General features: G+C 33.5%; 1 protein-coding gene across 1 annotated transcript; it reads left to right on the top strand.

Moving 5' to 3' along the window:
- The first annotated feature begins 4,297 nt into the window (after positions 1-4,297).
- LOC126851619 (uncharacterized protein F54H12.2-like) lies at positions 4,298-4,672 on the top strand. The gene has a single exon (XM_050595770.1). The coding sequence runs from the start codon at positions 4,298-4,300 to the stop codon at positions 4,670-4,672; it is 375 nt and encodes a 124-aa protein (XP_050451727.1).
- Positions 4,673-21,502: the final 16,830 nt, after the last annotated feature.

Raw genomic sequence — 21,502 nt, 5'->3', positions numbered from 1 at the left:
CTTACGAACAGCCGACGATAAATTTGTAAAGTGTATTCAAGAGTGTATTTTCAATACGCTCAAGGACAACGTGCCGCTCCGCTGTAATGATAAAAAGCGCTTAGCCAAACATAAAACGATCCTACGTCGTGTCGCTGCAAAACACGGTAATTGGAAGGCTAAAAGAAAGCTTTTGATACAACGAGGCAGATTCTTGCCTTATCTTATTGCTCCTACACTAGGAGCTGTGTTATCGCGAATTATCGGAGAATGAAATAAATAAAAACAATCTCCACATACTTGTACATTCTCCATATATATGGGAAAACAACCACAATAATAATAATAGATAAGTTTTAAATTAAAAATTAACTGCAGCAGCACCGCATTAATATAATAATGGAAAGAGCTAAAAAATGGTTTTGATTTCTACGGAAAATCTTGAGAGAATGCAACGTATGCAACAACAACAACAACAACAACAGCCGGTAATATCGCCCATCACACCGGTCGATAATTTGGCGAGGAAAAATTTGGAAATATCAAATGAGGAAAATGTATTAATGGTATTAATGGTAATAATAATAATAATACCGTACGGACACCGGGAACGTCTTTATCGCGACTCGACGCGGAGATGTGGCGTATTCTCAACAGCGCGTCTCTTATCGACGAGGACAAAAAATGGAAATTATACAAAGAAGTACTCCAACGTTATCTTCACTTTATTCGGGAAACGAAAAAACTTTTGCTTAATAATATATAGGGTAACGAAGACGAGGATAAAAGCAGTGAGCAGTACGAAGACACGAATTTGAACGACGGCGATGATGATAATGACGAACTTATGGAATCGCTAACTTTAATTAGCAGCGAGCATGGCGATAGCGGTAATAATATAGTAGCGGTAATAGTAACCGCAATAGTAGTAGAAGTTTCGAGAAAAAACGTGCTCAATCGGCTAAAACGATCAAAGACATACTCGATAAGGTGCCGAAAACTTATCGCGACAAAGCACGCGCGCTATTGAAATACTTGATAAATATTACACCGTCTAAGATTAATTGGGATAGGCGAGGAATCGTAACTATAGACGGTACCATCGGACAGTCATAGCGGATTCGAATATCGCGGATCTTATAAATGACGCGATACGCGAGAGAAAAACGATAAAAGCAACCGGAAGACTTTTGTTTGCACGGCTACTGCACGACGTAGGCACACCTTTCAATTTCATAGAAAATTGCGATTTATAACATGCGCTCGCGCGATCTCAACGTATTAAAACCGTGTTACCGCGCGGAAATTCCACTCCGAAAACGTCACTCGACCGTTCAAAATCTTCGTACAGACATAGGCTAGCGGAAACGAGTGAGACCGAAGGAGATGCGACATTTGTGTCCGCCGACGAGGACGATGAAACATTGTCGAGCTATGTAAATTCTCCGACAAAAAAGAGAAAAGGTTTACTAGACTGGAGCAAACTTAAATGATGGAATTTGAAAAATTATATTACAATCCCGCGCACTATGCAGGCTATTCGGCAACGGAAAATTTATCGCGAGCCGCTAAACGAAATTTTACGCGTAACGAAGTCGTCGACTGGCTTAAATAGCAAGACGCGTACACGCTGCATCGGCCGATTCGACAAAAATTTCCACGATTACACTATAACGTGACAAATATCGATGATTTGTGGGAGGCTGATTTGATCGATCTTCGCAATCTTAAGATCTATAACGACGGATATTCGTATCTACTGACAGTTATTGACGTGCTCAGTAAATTTGTATGGGTAGAACATTTACGCGACAAAACCAGCTTTTGTGTAGTAAAAGCCATTCAACATATATTCTCGAGAAACAATAATTGTCTTCCCGTATACCTGCAGACTGACAACGAAGAAGAATTTATTGCTCGTCACGTACAGAATTTTTTAAAAGAAAAAGACATTCGTTTTTGCGTAACTTGTAATCCCGATGTTAAAGCAGCTATAGTGGAGCGATTTAATAGAACGCTCAAGGAACGGATGTGGCGTTATTTTACTCATAAGAACACTCGACTCTACATCGATATTTTGCAGGATATCATTCACGCTTACAATCATATCATGCAATCCACCATCAAAATGCAGCCTGCAGTCGTTACGTTGGAAAATGCATATATCGCGCGTAAAAATATGAATCGCCGTTGGGACGGCGACGGTGACACTGATAATGTTCGGAAAAAAAATTGTGGACGTAGAAAAAAAGCTAAATATAGTGTAGGCGATTTCGTGCGAGTCAGTAGGACAAAAGTAATCTTTGAGAAAGGATACGAGGCAAAATGGAGCGAAGAAATATTTCAAATTCGTCGTGTTCTCGAGTGGAGAAAACCACGTGTTTACGAATTAAGCGATTTAGCGGGCGAAGTTATAGACGGGATTTTTTACGAACAAGAATTAACATCGGTTATTAAAGATTTACAGAGAGAAGAATTTATCGTCGATCGTGTGATAAAAAGCAGGGGCCGTGGAAATAATAAACAATTATCAGTTAGCTGGCAAGGATATCCTTCAAAATTCGATTCTTGGATACTCGCTGCGAGCTTAAAGATTTTGGATAAAAATGAGGGAGGATGAATTTTATGATTCTTCCGAGCAATAGTAGCATGCGCTACTTTCCGGAGAATAAAACCACCTGTTTCACCACCAAATTACCTCAGCGTGTAGACTTGCACGGATGTTGGGAAGTAGCGCTCACGGAGATTCAATTTCTATGTAGTTCTTTACATATACGACCCGGAGAAGAAGATTAATGAGATTCATCGATATTACAGAGCGCGATAAGACAATTAACGCTTTGAAAGCGCAAGTATTCGGGTATTTACTCGACTGTGCGCGATATTATAGAGGCTGTGAATTATACAGCCGAATCAGTGGCCTCGCATATCGTTTGGCAATTTGAGGTTGTTATTGGTGGTAAAATTGTTATGAAACTTTCCTATGAAGAGAAGAGAAATGTGATATAACTCATTATGTAAATTTTTCCGACAAACTTCAACGAATACTCTGATTTGACACGCATGTTAAGCATAGAGCATGTTAAGCATCTGATTCAGCTTGATAGCGATCCTATTCCACAAACATTTCCAACATGGTTTTACAACGAAATCGGCATCGATATGCACGAAAATACAAAAAAACTCATTAAACTAGAAAGTTATATCTGACGTTTTACCTGCGTGGGTTTATGATGAAGTTTATTATTTGCTATTTTTTGTACTCCCGCACAGTCGCATGATAATAGCCGACGAACCGACTAATTTGTTGCGCGGTATTCCCGACAAACTCTTTGTCTATTGCGATATTTGTGAACCTTACATTACGGGCGATGTACAATCTCCTCTTCTGCGAATAGTCACGCACGATGCTCGAAACGATTACGCGTTTGCATCCACGCAGATAAAGCATTTCTTACCCGCGCAATACATAGCCCTGCGTCAAACATGCTTTCGTACAATCGAAATAGATATAAGAGATCAGCTGGGGCAGAGTATACCATTCGAATTCGGAACGTTAATGTTGACGTTGCACTTTAGACGTATCGACTAGATATTACAAAAAATTTTATATCCACGGTAACGGAAGAAAAAAATTTCGAATGTTAATGATTATTATTCGATGTATCACGATGAATTACAAAATGGCGATAGTCGAAGTGGTGGAATTCCGCGAGTTTTCGTTGGATCGTCCCATCAACGCGGTCATGGTATCAGCAGTATTCTCGAAGGATTGTTCAGACATGTACTACCCTATTTAAGTAGATGCGTACGGGCTGTGGGGAAAGAAGCTTTACGTGCCGGCGTTAATATAAGCGACGATGTTGAAAATATGCCGTTTAAGGTGGCTGTCAAACATCGATTTGAAGAATTGCGCGACAATCTTAAGAGAAGAAAGCTAAGGAAAAAATAAGCAGTCTAATGAAAGGTTCGGGATATAAGACGGATGCGAAAATGTATGTAGCTCAGTTTCCTTTCGTCGGGCTCGATACGCGCATAGCTAAATCTGCGGGATCGCATAAACGTCGCGGGGCAAGTAAGAAAAATTCATCGAAGATCAAGACTCGGGGAAAGAAAAAAACCAATACACGGTCGGCGAGCAAGAGGGGGAGGGAGAGGAAAAAAGCAATGAAAAGGGTTAAGACATCCGCGAAACACCGTAAAATCGGTAAAAAGCGCACCGTATCCGACATATTTTCTTAAACGCTCGTATAAATATAATCTTTGAAAGTGGAAATTACAGTGACGAGAAAGTAAAAATTTGCGCTAATTAAAAAACATGTCCTTTCTTCATACGAATTCGAGCGAGCGTCGAAAGAGTGAACTCGATCTCTTCTCCTTACCGCCCACGCAAACTAGTATAGAGAATTCACAATGGATTCATTACAAACCCGTGACTTCGCTCTCGGACGACTCGCCGATAGAATTCGTCATTCCCGGCCATGGAGAAGAATATTTAGATCTCACGCACACCATGCTGAGTCTTTGCGTACGCGTTGAAACGTCAGGCGATTCCACAGGACACGTTATGGGTGCAGGCGGCAGCGCATCGGCGGACACTGTAGGCCCCGTAAATCATTTACTTCATTCCATCTTCAATCAGATCGACATGTATTTCAATCAAAAGCTCGTATCGCCGCCAAACAACGCTTAAGCGTACCGCGCCTACATCGAGGCGTTGTTAAATTATTCTCCAGCAAAACTTCCCATCTAACCTCATTCCTATGGGACGCAAATATTCCCGGACGAATGGATGAACCGGTGGAATCAAAAACGGCAAATTCCGCTCTCGTGAGATGCGCTCATTCGAGGAGGACGAGCGCTAGATCTCATAGAACATCTCCATTGCGACGTTTTCAATCAAGATAAATTTTTAATTAACGGCGTAAAAGTACGACTAAGGCTCGTCCGTTCGAAAGATTCGTTCTGTCTTATGGATAGTAACGGTTCATCGTCGAAGATTCATATATTGGATGCGAGCCTACTAGTAAGAAGAGCAAAAATAAACGCCGGATTATTGCTCGCACACGCAAGAATATTGAGTAAAGTTGCAGCCAAATATTCGCTCACAAGGGTCGAGGTTAAAACGATACATAGCGGTGTTGTGGGTGAATTGTTGAATAATGTAATACTAGAACAACTTCCGAAAAGAATAATAGTCGGCTTTGTCAATAATAAAGCGTTTACTGGTGATAGAAAATTAAATCCCTTTAATTTTAAAAATTACGGATAAATTTCTTCTTCCTGTACATCAATGGTATGCAAATTCCTAGTAGACCGCTACAGCCGGTTTTCACGTCGGAGGAACCGCTTTACGTCGAAGCTTATCAAACGCTTTTCTCGGGAACGAGTATCCATTTTTTGAACAAGAGAAATTCTATAAGTAGAGATGATTATTCCAAAGGTTAAACGCTATTCGCTTTTGATCTCACGCCCGATCTGTCGGCTAATTATGCCGGAACGAGTATCCATTTTTTGAACAAGAGAAATTCTATAAGTAGAGATGATTATTCCAAAGGTTAAACGCTATTCGCTTTTGATCTCACGCCCGATCTGTCGGCTAATTATGCCGGACACTGGAATCTCGTGCGACACGGCAGTTTGCGCTTAGAAGTGCGATTCGAGTTTACACCACGAAAGCGCTTCATTTTCCGAAATAATATGGATATAGTCGTCGACATACAAGGTTTCCGTGATGCCGAGGAGAAGTTTGTCCCTAAAGAAGTTGCTGTTGTCGCGATTGATGCTCCATTCGTCGGCCATTGGATTATGTTGCCTCCGCATCCGTTTGGCGAATTATCGGAAAAAGTGAGACGAGAGAACATTGGTTCACGCGACATTATCACGGTATCGAGTGGTTCGACGGTGAAGCTAATCCAAAATATTTTACAACGCATCTACGTGAAATTACAAAACGCACGGGCTATATTTATGTCAGAGATAGCGAAAAAGCAAGCTACTTGCGGAATCTATTCTCCAAAGATATATATAATTTGGAAGGTATTTCCCCTGCATTCAAAGATCTGACAACAGGAGAAGAGCACGGACGATATTGTGGCTATCATGGAATTCGAAAATTCGAAATCTTCCATTGTTCATTACAACGCGTACAAATTAAAATATTGGCTGGTCGAGCGAAATAATATTGTTAACGGTGATACAAACAGCAGTACTCTGGCTACTTGCGGCTCTCCTGATAATTGGGAAATAAGCAACGGCGATGATGAGAGCGAAGAAATCGGTAGCAGGAACGACGTTTTTCGGGTCATAAATGAAAATATTGAAACACAGACGAATAACGAGATAGATATAAGCAAGCACAAAGTATCTACTATTTTCACCCGAAAAATCGTTGAAAACTCGACGTTACAAGACGACACGGACATAAACGGAATATCGAAGGAGATAAAAACTGAATTTATTGAATATAAAATTCTGCTTATTCGTCCATCTTCTGATCAAAATAATGAACTCGCGCGAAATTCTGCAAGCACTGCGTCACCTCGATGCCAAACATGTGGGAGTTTATCCTGCCGACCGAGTTCCGAGGGTGGACGAGATCGATCCATCATTGCTAATACCGACAATCACAACCGCCCTGGAGAACATTGGGTCGCCTTTTTCCTCGACGAGCATGGTTCGAGTACATACTTTGACAGCTACGGAATGCCTCCGCTGTATCCTGGATTTCTCCTCCGACTTCGTCGAAACTCCATCGTCCATCGATGGAATACCCAACAATTACAAGGATTTTTCTCTCAAACATGCGGACAATACAGCTGTGTATTTTTATATTATATGAGTAACGGTTACGATCTTAATCGATTTCTTACTCTTTTTACCAAAGACTGTGAACATAACGATCGTTTAATCTTACAATTATATCGTAAAATTTTTCTTTGTAAAAAAAGAAACATGAGAAACAGCGCACAACCTATGAATAAATTTATGTATTAAGATTAATTGTTTGTAATTGACATTGTATGAAAAAATTAGCGTCAATAAACAAAGAATTTTTTCCTTAAATCGTCTAATTTTTTTCTTTCCTTTTTTCTTTTCTTACACCGTCGCATATCTCTATTCTCTTTCAACAATAACAATCACTTTTGTTATAAGTCATACTAGCGTTAATGTCATTTCTCTCGATGAGTCATATGCCGTCTTCCTGTACGCGACACAATATGTCCGCCAATACCCACGTCTCAGGGACAACATGTAGAAATAATTTTCCAACCTATAAATCGTCCACGCGGTGTACTCAGGACTTAACATGGCGGCGGTGGCCGCTCGTCACTTTCTCTTATTATAATAAGTTTCAGATAGCCAACCATACTAGGATCTTGCCCGAAAACGCAGAGGACTCGGGTTCAAGACCGGCTATTGCCACTCAGCAGAAAAAATAAATGAATATATAATAATTATTTTCCAATCTATAACTATCCACGCGGCGGAGTCCAACATGGCGGCGGCGGCTCCTCATCATAAATATCTCATTAAACCTTACTCTATTAAGATTCCATTTAGCTCATCATACTAGGACCATGATTAGAAACGCAGAGGACCCCGGATCGAGGCCGAATATTGTCACACAGCAGGAAAAAATAAATAAATAAATAATAATTAATTTCCTCATAGCTGTCTACGTCCCCGACTCTTTCGTCCCCACCACCTGTTCAATCAGGCTTGCTTTTCTTCCTGCTGGCGACTACAATCATGACGTCATAGAGGACCACTATAATAGCTCGTGCACGCGGACGACAACATTGTTGACAGTTCCCATAGTGGCCCTCTATGACGTCATCGTCTAGAACGCCTCGTGCATGTCTACGACGCCTTTGTTGTTGTTAACAGTCCTGTAGTGACTTTCTATGACAACCCAAGAACGCGTAATGGGGGATTTGTTTTGACGGCTCCATAGTGGCTCTCTGTAGCTCCACAGGGACGCATGATGGAGGTTTGTTGTGACGCATCATAGTGGCCCCTATACAACTTGCAATATTCAGAGCGCACATGCAAAACGCATTTGGTGTGACATATTTAAAACAACCAACTTACACGAATAAATCGTCTGAGACACTAACTACTCAGTACATAATTCTTTTGTAGTAACAGATATAAAAATAAACAAAAGACTGCATTGTTATTTTTTAGAAATTATTTTTCCATCTGATTTTATATATGTAAAATTAATATTTCAAAAAATATTATATATTGATTTATCGTTACAAAAATAATTTAATAATGTAAATAATAATAAATAGAGAAATTAATAAATGAGATAGAGAAATTGTGTGTATGTGTGTGTGTGTGTAAAATTATTGGGAATAAAACATTAAAAATATTTTTGAAATTTATATTATTTTTTTTATAAAAACTGAATTAATTTTATAGACTATTATAGAAGGAATTAGACAGAATTAAATGTATACTTTAAAAGCAAAAATTATATACTTTAAAGAAGTCTAAAATAAATGTATTTAATATAAAGTTTATTTTAGATTATTCTTCAAATATATTTAAAAAGATTAATAAAGCACTACTTATAATAAAAAATGATGATTTGAATATAATTTTAATTTTTATATACGTTTTTATATATGTTTGATTTTATATTAGTATTTATCTTATAAAAATAATGATAATTATTTAGTATAATTATTTAATATAACAATTAATAAACAAAAATTTTATTTTTTTATTATAATTTTATTATTATTATTATTATTATTATTGTTATTATACAGCTTTTTGTTGATATTAATAATTTAATGTAAATAAATTGTTTGCAAGAAGATTAACATTTAGAGAAAAGTGTAATTTTTTATAAATTATTATTTTTATTGAAAAAAAAGTTGAATCAAATTATCATATAGATACATTTCATTTTAGATATATATAGTATAGCGAAGACAAAAAATATGTTTTATAAAATTATTATAGAAAAGCTATTTATATTGAGATTTTATTATTTATATATGTATATATATATATATATATATATATATATATATATATATATATATATATATGGTAAAAGTTACGTTTAGGAGAGGCAGCCCCGATGACCTTGACCTTGACATATATTGTTAAGGTCACCCTCGTGAGTGACCTTCAGAAGGTTTTAACCGTCGCTCGTTTTTTATTAAAAAGTTATTAACTAAAATGTTATTTATTGAATGTGTGGAATAAATAAATACATAAATGGACATAGGAATCTGATATAAGAAATAGTCGACAAGTATGAAAAAAATGAGAATTTTAATCAGTATTTAAACAATCTAATGGATACATAGAACTCATTATTTCAAAAAAAGCCTCAATGAGTTCGTCAAAATTATGTATTTTTTTAGAATAAAAATTCTGCGATATAATTCGTGAAATGATAATCACGTATGCCGTAGCGAGGAATACTTGCTCGCATATCTCTCCACAATCTTTCTATATTTTGGGTGTGAACACCAGGATCTACAAAATTAGCCGAATGGTTGACCGTTTGATGTATATAATTTTCATTATGTAAAGCATTGTATGCACGCCACTTGTCTGTATAAATAATTGAACCGGGAATAACATAGTTTCGAATGATAGGCAAAAGTATTTCGGTACTTCAATTTAATACAGACAAAATGAAGATTTTTTTAGTATTACGCTCAATACCCCCAAAAACCCATTGTCCTTGAATTATGCGTCCTCTGTTATATTTTCTCTTGCCTATTTTAGCCTCATCTATTTCGATAATTTTCCCTGGTCCATCAATTGACTCTTGTTTATTTAGGATCCATTGATGAAGTAACTAGAATTAATTTAGCGAAAACGTACAACATTACTGAAGAGCAAATATAAACCAATAATATGAATTGATAACCGTATGCCATATATTATATACCTCTCGACAAAAGTTTGTCCAATCGACTACTACGATCTCTAGCATTTAATTCTAATTCATTAATTAGAAATCTGTGTCGTGGTGGCTGCAGCAGTAGAAAATAGGCAATAAAACGACAAATTTCAGCCAGATCCATTTGTGTTCGTTCAAACTATGTTACATGGAACGGAATGCATTAATCTTGAAATTGCATGTTACTCTTCGTCGCTTTCGACCTTTTATAACTTTATAATATGATTTTGTGCAATGAAATAAGCGATTTTCGAAAGGATTGATTAATACTAATACATTTTCACATCTTGGATACGTTATTTCGCTACGAATTTTCTTCTCACACAAAAAATTCCACAAAGTATCAAAATTGTATGTTAAATTGATAAATTCGTGCAAATGTATGTTGAAAATTAAGGAAATCTTGAAATTATCCAACTGACTGATACACGATTATACATACTGAGACTGATGATGTAGATACGTGTTATATACTAACATTTATTATATTCCCAAACACTCATTTGTTTTGATTTTTTTTGATATTCTTACTTAGTATGTTACTTATTATATGTTATTTATATGGCGGTCGACATTGGTTTAGAAGATATAACAAATTAAAATTTTACAATTTTAATGCTTTTCCTTAGATATTATAAACTGATTACATCTAAGAAGTTTTAGCCGCCGCTCGTTGTTGATTGTTAACAGAGATTTGTGAAAATCAAGGTTTGTACGTAGTCTGACAATAAAAATTAATTCGGATGCAAAACGAGGTTTATAATTATACGATTTTTCATTAAAGATTTTTATTAAAAAGTTATTAACAAAAATGTATGAAAATGTAGCAGTTATTTTGAGTATTGAAAGGCATAAACAATTAATATGTATGTAGAAATAGTATTTGAATGAACGAAGGAAAAGCGCGCATACGCGTACACGCGAGCACACACACACACACACACACACGGGAGGTCTTCGGCCCCCCTCCCGCCCCCATCCCGCCGGTAGGCAGAGTGGACCTCGCTTTATAACTTACAAAGTACATGCTACATTGTAAAGCAAGGTCCACCCTGCCTTCCGGCGGGGTGAGTGCGGGAGGGGGGCCAAAGGCCCCCTTTGCAGCTCTCCCCCCCATGTGTGTGTGTGTGTGCGCCCGTGCTTCCTATGATGTAAATTGTATCTGTAATACTTATTTTGTTAATAACTTATTTTGTTAATAGTTTTTTCGGAGAGAAGGGTGCAGGGGAAGAGGCTCTACTTTCCCACGCCTACGCGTTCGATTTAGCACTCATAAATGAATGAATCTAGTAGAGATTAATATTTTAGAATATACATATTTTCTAAAAATTACATATAATTTGTGTAAATTCTTTTGTTGATAACTTTTTAATACACAACGAGCGACGGCTAAAACCTTCTGAAGGTCACTCATGAGGATGACCTTAACTTCATATGTCAAGGTCAAGGTCATCGGGGCTGCCTCTCCTAAATGTAACTTTTATCTTTTTTTCACTGTATATATTTCTATGTAGAAGGAAATATATGTAATGTATGTAATAATTAATCTTACACGCACGCACGCACGCACACATATATATGTATGTATGCTAAGAACTTGTGTTACATGTGTTTTTATGTTGATATATTATTTAAATACATTGATAAAGAAGTGTTTAAAAAATGTTATATATAAATAATGTGTAAATAAATTTATAATATATTGCTGCTATATAAATACACATACATTTGCAAATTATGTAATAATGCACATACTATACATACAGTAACAAAGATATGAAGATAGGTAAAGATAGGAAAAGACAAAAAGAGAGTATAAGTCAGTGATCACACACTAAAATCTATGCCACAAGGCAATATATCGGATGCCACTAAATATTTAAAATAAAAAATCGAACTAGTTACATTTATTTCTATCGATACTAATGTGATATACTAATATGATATAATGTTCAATAATGCTCTATATTCTATATGAATGTTCATTCAATATATTGCTTTACGGCATTTATAGTTATTCCTTTCGCTTACTTATTCTCTCTTTCTTTTTTTTGTCCATTCTCTGTTTATTATGTATTTGCTGTATGTACATATGTATCATATATAATTTGTATGTGTACATATATGTCTGTGTATAGCAGTAATTATAAATTCTATTTATATATTCTATTCATATATTATAAATATAAAAATATTCTATTTATATATTATAAATATATAAATATTATAAATTTATATATTATAAATTCTATTTATATATTCTATTTATATATTATAAATATATAAATATTATAAATTATATATAAATAATATATTATAAATTCTATTTATAATATATAAATTCTATTTATATATTATAATTATGTTATATAAACTTTTTAGAAAATTTTTTATTATATTTGTAATTTTGTATGAACTTCATGACAGCGAAATTGAATAACATGTAACAATATTAATTAACAATATATTAATTAACAACAATTCTTTTATAAAATATAAATAGAGAAATATACTAACCTTTTCATCCAGCCTTTCTTGAAGGACACTCTGCGACAACTTAGAGGCACATGTTTACTGTATTTTCGTCCCATTGTATATGTGGACACTATATATATATATATATATATATATATATATATATATATATATATATATATTATAAATACTAAAATTATTTGCAATTATGCACAACTTTTTTTCAACACGTTATAACGGTCGATTTCTTTAGTGCTGCTTTTTTGTTACACTACATATATGTACTGTATATGTACTGCAACTACGTATATGTACTGTATACGTACTGTACTACGCGACAGCGAATCTGTATGCGCAATAGATCACATGCGTATTGTGTGGGAGAGACAGCTTATACTCTGCGATACATGATAGCGAATAAAAATAAAAAAAGAAATAACACATCTTATAAACATAATAATTTGAAATATTCTGCAGCCGAATAAAAATATTATTTTTATACTGCCAAATTGATTCGAAACGAATATAAATGCATAATATTTTTGGAAAAAAATTATGAAAGAAATAAATATATATTATTTTATATTTTAATCAAAACTATGATCAATAAATTCTTATTTTCTTGCATTACATATACATATAATACAAATTTATAGTACCTCTTAAATTTGCAAATTTTATAATGGAACAATTCTCTCTAGTTATTAAATAACAAAAGAAAAATTTTTAGAAGTCTTTTTTTAAATATAAGGGTTAGCCGATCACAAATTATGATTTAGATGGTTCCCTTTCCGTAAAATAATGTCTACTATAATAATAACATGAATAATATGTAATAAAAAAAATAAATAAATAAACACATATATAAGATTTTACTATTTAGAAACCGTGTATTAATAATTTGTAGAACTAGATTAAATTAAATATTTATAATTACCCATTGTCACACGCAATGATTTAATAGAATTATTATTAAAAATTGACACAATAATATATATATATATATATATATATATATATATATATATATATATGGTAATTAATTTCTTGTTTAAAATTATTAATAATAATGATTATATGCAAAGAATGTTTCTGTTTGTTTAAAGAATATATGAATAAAATAACAAAATGATATATGAATAAAATAACAAAAAGAAATTTAAAATTATAATTATATTTATACAAATTTCTATGTTTGTTCATATATTTATAAGCAAGCAAAATTTTTGCCAAAGTAAAAATATTTATAATTTTATTCTTACGTTATACATTGAAGTAATTTACTTTTATTCTGCTAACAACATTTTTGATATTAGAAAAAGATGATAAATAAAGAAAAAAATACCTACCGATGTTTCTTTTTTGTTCGTAAATTAAATAAATTATAGTCCTAGATTATTATGATGGAACGCAAAGGTGGAAATAAAGAAAATATAAAAGAAAGGAAGAAATAAATAAATATAAAAATATTATTATAATATATTTTATTTTATAAATGTGTGTGTGTGTGTGTGTGTGTGTGTGTGCGTGTGTGTGTGCGTGTGTGTGTGCGCGCGCGCGTGTATCTATATTTATGTTTTTATCTCGCTTGAACATTCAAATAAAATTCATTTGAATTCATTTGATTTCAAAATATTTATATATATGTTTAATTATATTAATAAATAAAATGTATTTTATTTTCTTATTTCCATTTATAAATTAATAAAGTGCTATAAATAATAATCAATTGTCATAAAGATTTTTATACAAAATTTATAAAGATTTAAAAGATTTTTATACAATATTTTATACAAATACAAAAAATATATATAGACTATATTATATAAATATATTTTGAAAATAGCAAAACAGAAAGTAACATAACATTTTTTATATGTTATAAAAATGATTAAAATAATTTTTTTTTATGTAGAGAGACGAAAACAGAAAGAATAAAAAAATTTAAAGAGTCTGGACGTAACATAAGTAAATTTTGGGGGCTCGTCCGGATTGAAATGAGCGATTTCTAAAAACGGGAATAAGCTACCGAAAGCGAGGAAAAGGTACCCACCGATAAAGAAGAGATTGAAAACCTTTATAAGCTCGGGTTAGAAGGAATTAAAACCAAACAAAAAATTAAATCTTTCACTTCTAATTTACCTCACACATCTACACCGACACTACTTCTAAATCCACTGGTAGACACATTGACTTTGATTTGGACGAAATTCTAAACAAAACATTAATCGCCAATACGCCCAAGATACATCAGATTCCGATATTTCGGTTAAAACACCATCATCACTAAACAAGTTTGTTCATTAGAAAACATTACGACCGAAAAATCAGAAAGCGACTCCGACAAACCTGAAATAATGGCTAATAATCCTTTTGAGACCTTAAAATACGTGGTTGAAGCAGTTCCCTTCTTTGATGGGAACAACATTCCGTTAAATTACTTTATCGAGGGATACGAGGAAGCTAAATCTATGTTACCTAGACAAGCTGAATCGCAATTCACTAAAATTATCAGAACTAGAATCGTTGGGAAGGCCCGTCGGACTATACAAGACGAAAATTTTGACAGTGTGTCGCAATTAACTTCTTATTTAAAGCAAATTTATGGACCTTCCAAAAATGTTTACCAATTGTAAGGAGAATTAGACTGCATCTATCAGAAAAATGGAGAAGATATAAACATACGCAAATCGAGTTAAAATGCTCGGAAAACAAATTTTAGAGGGATATAAATGGGCCGGAAATACCTTGCCCGATCAAAATATTAAAGCATCACTAGAGAAGGACATGAATAAATGTTTCATACGCGGTTTAAAACCCAAGATTGAGCAAAGAAATTGTGAGAAATTTAGATATACAGAATACCGTCACCGATGCTCTAAGAATAGAAAGAGAACTTCGCGAGATGACATCTACGACAGAGGCCGAGGTCAACACTGTTTGAAAAACGGGCATACGGCGAGTAATTGTCGTAAACTTACACAACCTCAATTACAAAATTATAATAAACCGGGATTGAGAACAGAAATTTTAATATGCCAAATCTGTAAAAAATAGTGGTCATAGCGTCGATAAATGCCTTTTCCGTGATCCTCAATCTCGTCAACCAGAAATCTGGTGCAAGAAAAAAGTATTACTTGTCAATTATGCTCTAAATCGGGTCATAACGCAAAAACATGCCGACAGAATAATGATAATCCAATTAACAAAATTTCTTTAATCTGTCAGTGGTGCGACAAACCCGGCCATTCGGCTAATAATTGTTGGAAAAAACAAAATGAAGAGCGTAATTCTGATAATAAACAAAAAATTGTTTGTCAAATATGCGACAAAATTGGACACGTCGCTAAAGATTGTCGCTCGAAGGCAAATTCAAATTCAGCATCTAAAAATAATATATTCTGTCAATATTGTAAAGAAGAAGGCCACCTGCTTGAAGATTGTCAATTAAGACTTGTGAGTAATAATCGACGAAAAGAAAAAGATCAGGGAAACTGCACGGGTCCCTCGATATCGGGTGCGCAACGGGGGATCGAGCAGGTAGCGCATCCATCTACGTCTCGAGAAAACAATTAGAGTGCGATGCAATAGAAGTACTGTAACAGTAAACCTCGAGCATAGTTGCATGCCTACCGTTCGGGTAAAAATTAACGAGATAACCACCCAAATAACTTTCATGTTAGATATGGGATCTGGTCCAAACATAATTAAGGAAAATTTTGTAACTAAAAATATAAGAATAAATTATACCAACATATTAAAATTAAATGGAATAAATAATTACCCAGTATATATTCTTGGAGAAATCATATTAAATCTTTTCACCTGTATCTTTTCAAATAGTATCTCACGATTTCCCGATTCCACAATCTGGTATAATGACAATCTGGGGAATGACTTCTTCAAACAAACATCTTCAAAAGTTGATTACGTGCAAGGATATCTAGATATCGCCGGAATTAATATACCCTTTTTCTCTCCAGAAACCATAATAGTATCTCCAAAATCAGAATCTTTATTTTATATAAGAATAGAAAACCCTGAAATAAAAACGGGATACATACCAAGATTAAAGTTAGAGCATGGAATCTATTTAGGAGATACGATTGTAAGGAATACTTCTGGGAAGGCATATTTAAACATCGTAAGCATGCTAGACGAAGAAGTAGAAGTTCGCGTACCAACGCTACGTCTAAAAACTTTAGATGAATTACTCAACGATCATGAGTCAAATATCGAGAAAACCGACTATAAGAACCAAATATCAAAAATACAAAACAACACTGCAGATAACAATGAAACTAAAATTAATATCGGAAATGAAAATGATAAAGAAGATTATCGCAAGGGCTACATTAGCATTCAAGAAATTCAAAAAGAAAACAAAGTGGAAATAATTAAAACCAAAAAAAATAAATAAACACCATGACAAATAAAAACCAAAATCAAGCCTTCAAAGCCAATCAAAATTAAATATAAAAATGAAGACGAAGATTATCAAAATAATATTAAGAATAAGATTAAAATTGAAGATAAAATAAAAGGTAAAAACGAGAAGAAAAATAACACTTGTTCAAGTGAAAATTTAAAGAATCCGAAAATCCAAGGCGGAGATAATTATCGAGCCTTTCCTGAAAATAATTCAAAGAACTTTAAAGAGAGAAGTTACCAACCTCTTTTGAAAAATTTGACACATAATTACTCTCGGAGGAGGAAGTTACCAAACCTCTCCAGAAGGAAATATTCCTAGAATTTGGAGATAAATTTCCAAACCTCGACAGAAAATTCTAGCTCCGTCAATTGCGAGGAGGGAAGTTACCAAACCTCACTACGCAATTTGACACAAATTAATCCAGAAAAGAAGGGAAATTATTTAATTTTTTCGAATATCAAGTTCTCCAGGATTGAATTATCATCGAAAATTAACAATAATAATAAAGAATCCTCTCATATAACAATAAGAGACCTTTTTGGAAAGGCTCAAAAATATAATTTCAACATTAAAAATTTAATTACTAAAAATAAGCAAAAAATTAAAAATACACGGTCTTCTAAAACTTTCACTGCTCTATTGCACAAATCTCACGAAATTATAGATAAATTTATGCGAGAATGTAGATTGAAACATAAGGAGAAACAACAAAATAATATTGAATCTTATAACTCTCTAACAATCTCCGAAGAAGCAGAGGAAAATCGGCTTACAAAAATCATAGAATTGTTACGATTAGAACATTTGTATGCGAAAAAACAAAGAAGTATATTAAAATTAATAATAAATAGCCAGGACCAATTTCATATCCCTGAAAAAAAATAACCGCGACTCACGTAATACAATATCAAATACCTACTACAGACGATCAACCTCTTAATACTCGCCAATACAGATTTCCGCAAGTACATAAGGAAGAGATAAATAGGCAGGTAAAAGAACTTTTAGAAGGCAATGTTGTAAAACATTCACAATCACCATACAATATGCCCATATGAATCGTGCCAAAAAAGAAAGATTCGAAAGGAAATAAACGCCGGAGAATAGTTCTCGATTTTCGAGCGCTAAATGATAAGACTATTGGAGATGCGTATCCGCTACCAAATATTATAGATATATTAGACCAATTAGGTGGAGCGCAATATTTCTCAGTATGCAATCTTGCATCCCGATTTCATCAAATAAAAATGGCATCTGCCGACAGTCACAAAACCGCTTTTACCATTCCATTTGGACATTATGAATTTGACCGAATGCCTTTCGGAGTAAAAAACGCTCCAGCTACCTTTCAACGTTTAATGGACTTAGTGTTAACAGGATTACAAGGGGAAGAATTATTCGTTTACGTGGACGATATCGTTATTTACGCCACTTCATTAGAAGAACATGAAAGAAAATACAATGCATTAATAGAGCGAATCCGTAAGGCTAATTTAAAATTACAACCTGACAAATGTGAATTCTTAAAAATCGAAGTAACATATCTGGGATATGTAATCGGCAGAGACGGAGTAAAACCAGACCCGAAAAAATTAGAAGCAGTACGATAATTTCTACGACCAAAAACACCGAAGAATATTAAACAATTTTTAAGACTTGCCGGTTATTATAGGCGATTTATACCTAACTTTTCCAAATTAGCAAAACCACCAACAAATTTATTAAAAAATTATACTCGTTTGGACGTCTGCACAGGAAGACTCGTTCGAATTTTTAAAGTTAAAATTGTGCAAAGAGCCAGTTTTACAATACCTAGATTTTTCAAAACCTTTTATTTTAATCACTAACGCTTCCAGAATAGCAGTAGGAGGAATATTATCTGAAGGAGAAATAAACAAAGATCGACCAGTAGCATATGCTTCACGAACTCTAACCGATAATGAATTAAAATACGACACATACGAAAAAGAAGCATTAGCAATAGTATATTGCGTTAAATATTTTCGACCGTACCTGTATGGGAGGAAATTTACGCTTGTTACAGATCACAAACCCTTGATGTGATTTAAAAACGCACAACACGCGAATATGCGAATACTCTGTTGGAGACTAAAATTAGCGGAATATGGTTACGAAGTCGTATATAAAGCCGGAAAAATGCATGTAAATACAGACTTGCTCTTTCAAGAAATCCTATAAATCTTGAGGAAATTGACTGTAAAATAATAAAAAAACAAACCTTAGATCCAAAGAATGCTGATCCTGAGGATGCACAATTAATTGCCGAAATGTTAGAAAAATCTGATAGCGAAGAGGAAGAGGAAGAAGAAGAAGAAGACGATGACTTTCATTTATATCTTTCAGATATCGAAGACGCCAAGGAAGTAGCATCAGAAAGCAATTTATTAAATAATAATAACACCCATCCATTTACATCAACAGAATTAGACGAACCAGACTATTTAACAATTACCCAAAAAGCTTTATAATTCATAATTCCTACAAACCGAATAAAATTCAAACGCGAAGTCAAACAACACGAGAGAATTTGGAACAAAATAAAATAGTTAATGAACCGCATGATAATGGGGAAGAAATTGAGGAAATTATAGAGAGAAATGATACGCCTGATAAAATTTCAGAAGGCGAGGAAGAAAACGAAGAAGACATTATAAACCAGAATTTAAAAGCAAGAAAAGTAAAACCTACAATAATTGAAAATAGAACAATTAAAAGTAATATAATAAATTCTCGTGAAATGTTATTTGCTGAAGGACAACGTAGCATATTTTGCCGATACTCAAGGAAAACCTTTAGATTCTGGTTCACAGAAATTATTCGAACAAAACGGACTCCCGAATTTAAGATCTCTCATGTTAGGTAACACTAAAAATTATTACCACATGGCCTTATCCAGCGAAGCGCATGGAGGGCCTTACAGTAACACTTAACCATATCATTGAAGCCTTAAAGAATTTGCGACATATTGCATAAGAAAACTTAAAATTAGAAAGCATTGCAAAAACCGAATTCATTAACAACGTTCCCTGGAGTAATATTAAATCACAACTACAACTAATATTTATCGATGCCTCAATCAAATTAATTGTTTGTCACGGACAGATTAAATACCCGCCAAAAGATTTACGACCTACTATAATTGATGAAACACGTTGTTTACCAACTGGGGGACATCGCGGAGTTGCAAAGACATATAACAGAATAAAGCATAATTATTACTGGAAAAATTTAAAATCAGATATTCAAAAGTACATACAACAATGTCTGCAATGCCAACTGAAAAAATTAGTTTGAGTTAAGACAAAATAACATGATAATTACCGATACACCAGGATCATCCTTTGATAAAGTAGCTAAGGATATTGTAGGTCCATTACATAAGACTGAAAGAGATAACGAATCTTAACATTACAGAATCAGTTAATTAAATTTTGCATGGGGATACCATTACAAAATCAAACCTCTGAAACTATTGCAGAAGCTTTCGTAGACCGTTTTATTTGTGTATTTGGAGCACCAAAAGCAATATTAACGGACCAAGGAAGAAATTTCATTAGTGAGCTAATGAGAAAGGTCGCAAAAATATTTAAAATTCACAAATTCCGCACAACAGCTTTTCATCCTCAATCAAATGAATCGTTAGAAAGATCACATCACGCATTAAGTAAATATTTAAACAATATGCAAGTGATCAAAAACAATGGAATAGATGGTTCAGTCTAGCAATGTTTATTTATAATACTGACGTACATGAAGCCACAAAGCATACACCGAATTAGTTTTCGGGAAATAACAAGAATTCGTTTGAATGAGGCTTTAGGTTCGGAAGATAAATTGGCAAATTATGACGATTATTTAATAAATCTCGTAAAACAACTTCATACGATTCAAGGAAATTCTCATAAAAATGTGGTAGATGCAAAATTCAAATCAAAACAATATTATGATAAAAAAATGAACCCTCAAAATTTCAAGCCTGGAGATCACGTATTCTTATTAAGAGGTCCAAAACCAGGAAAGTTTGGAGATCATTATACGGGACCCCATGAAATATTGGAGATAATAAATAAAAACAATGTAAAAATTAAAATAAAGAAAAATAGTCGAATCGTACATCCTAATCGACTGCGAATTTCCCACATTAAAACAAATAGCAACTAATAACAATCAAATCAGAAATTAACAAAGAAAATATATACAAAAAAAGGAAAAAAAAGATTATATATATATATATATATATATATATATATATATATATATATATATATATATATACATATATATATATATATATGTATACATATATATATATATATATATATATGTATATGTATATGTATACCCAGATAGTACACAGAATTTTTATGGACGCCCTCTGGACGTTCAAATTCGGACATTGGGACGTATATCAGATGTCTGATGAAGTTCGACGGACATCCATTGGACATCAACAAGACGTCCGTTATTCACAACTTCGGATGTCCGTATAATATCCGAAGGAGGACCTAAAATGGACATCATTTCTAATACGCTATTATTCATAATTACTGCTGAAACAAATATTTAGAAATTTATAAAGGAGAAATTTATAAGTGAAAACAAGTTTTAAATGCAGAATTTTAATTTATATATATATATATATATATATATATATATAT

This window comes from Cataglyphis hispanica, chromosome 8 (genome assembly GCF_021464435.1).
Source record: "Cataglyphis hispanica isolate Lineage 1 chromosome 8, ULB_Chis1_1.0, whole genome shotgun sequence".
In the NCBI taxonomy this organism is placed as follows: domain Eukaryota; kingdom Metazoa; phylum Arthropoda; class Insecta; order Hymenoptera; family Formicidae; genus Cataglyphis; species Cataglyphis hispanica.
Note: the sequence above shows the minus strand (reverse complement) of the source record. Positions and strands in the feature narration are given on the sequence as shown.

Coding starts and splice junctions, on each gene's coding strand:
- LOC126851619 (XM_050595770.1), top strand. CDS start 4,298: ATGTCCTTTCTTCATACGAATTCGAGCGAGCGTCGAAAGAGTGAACTC.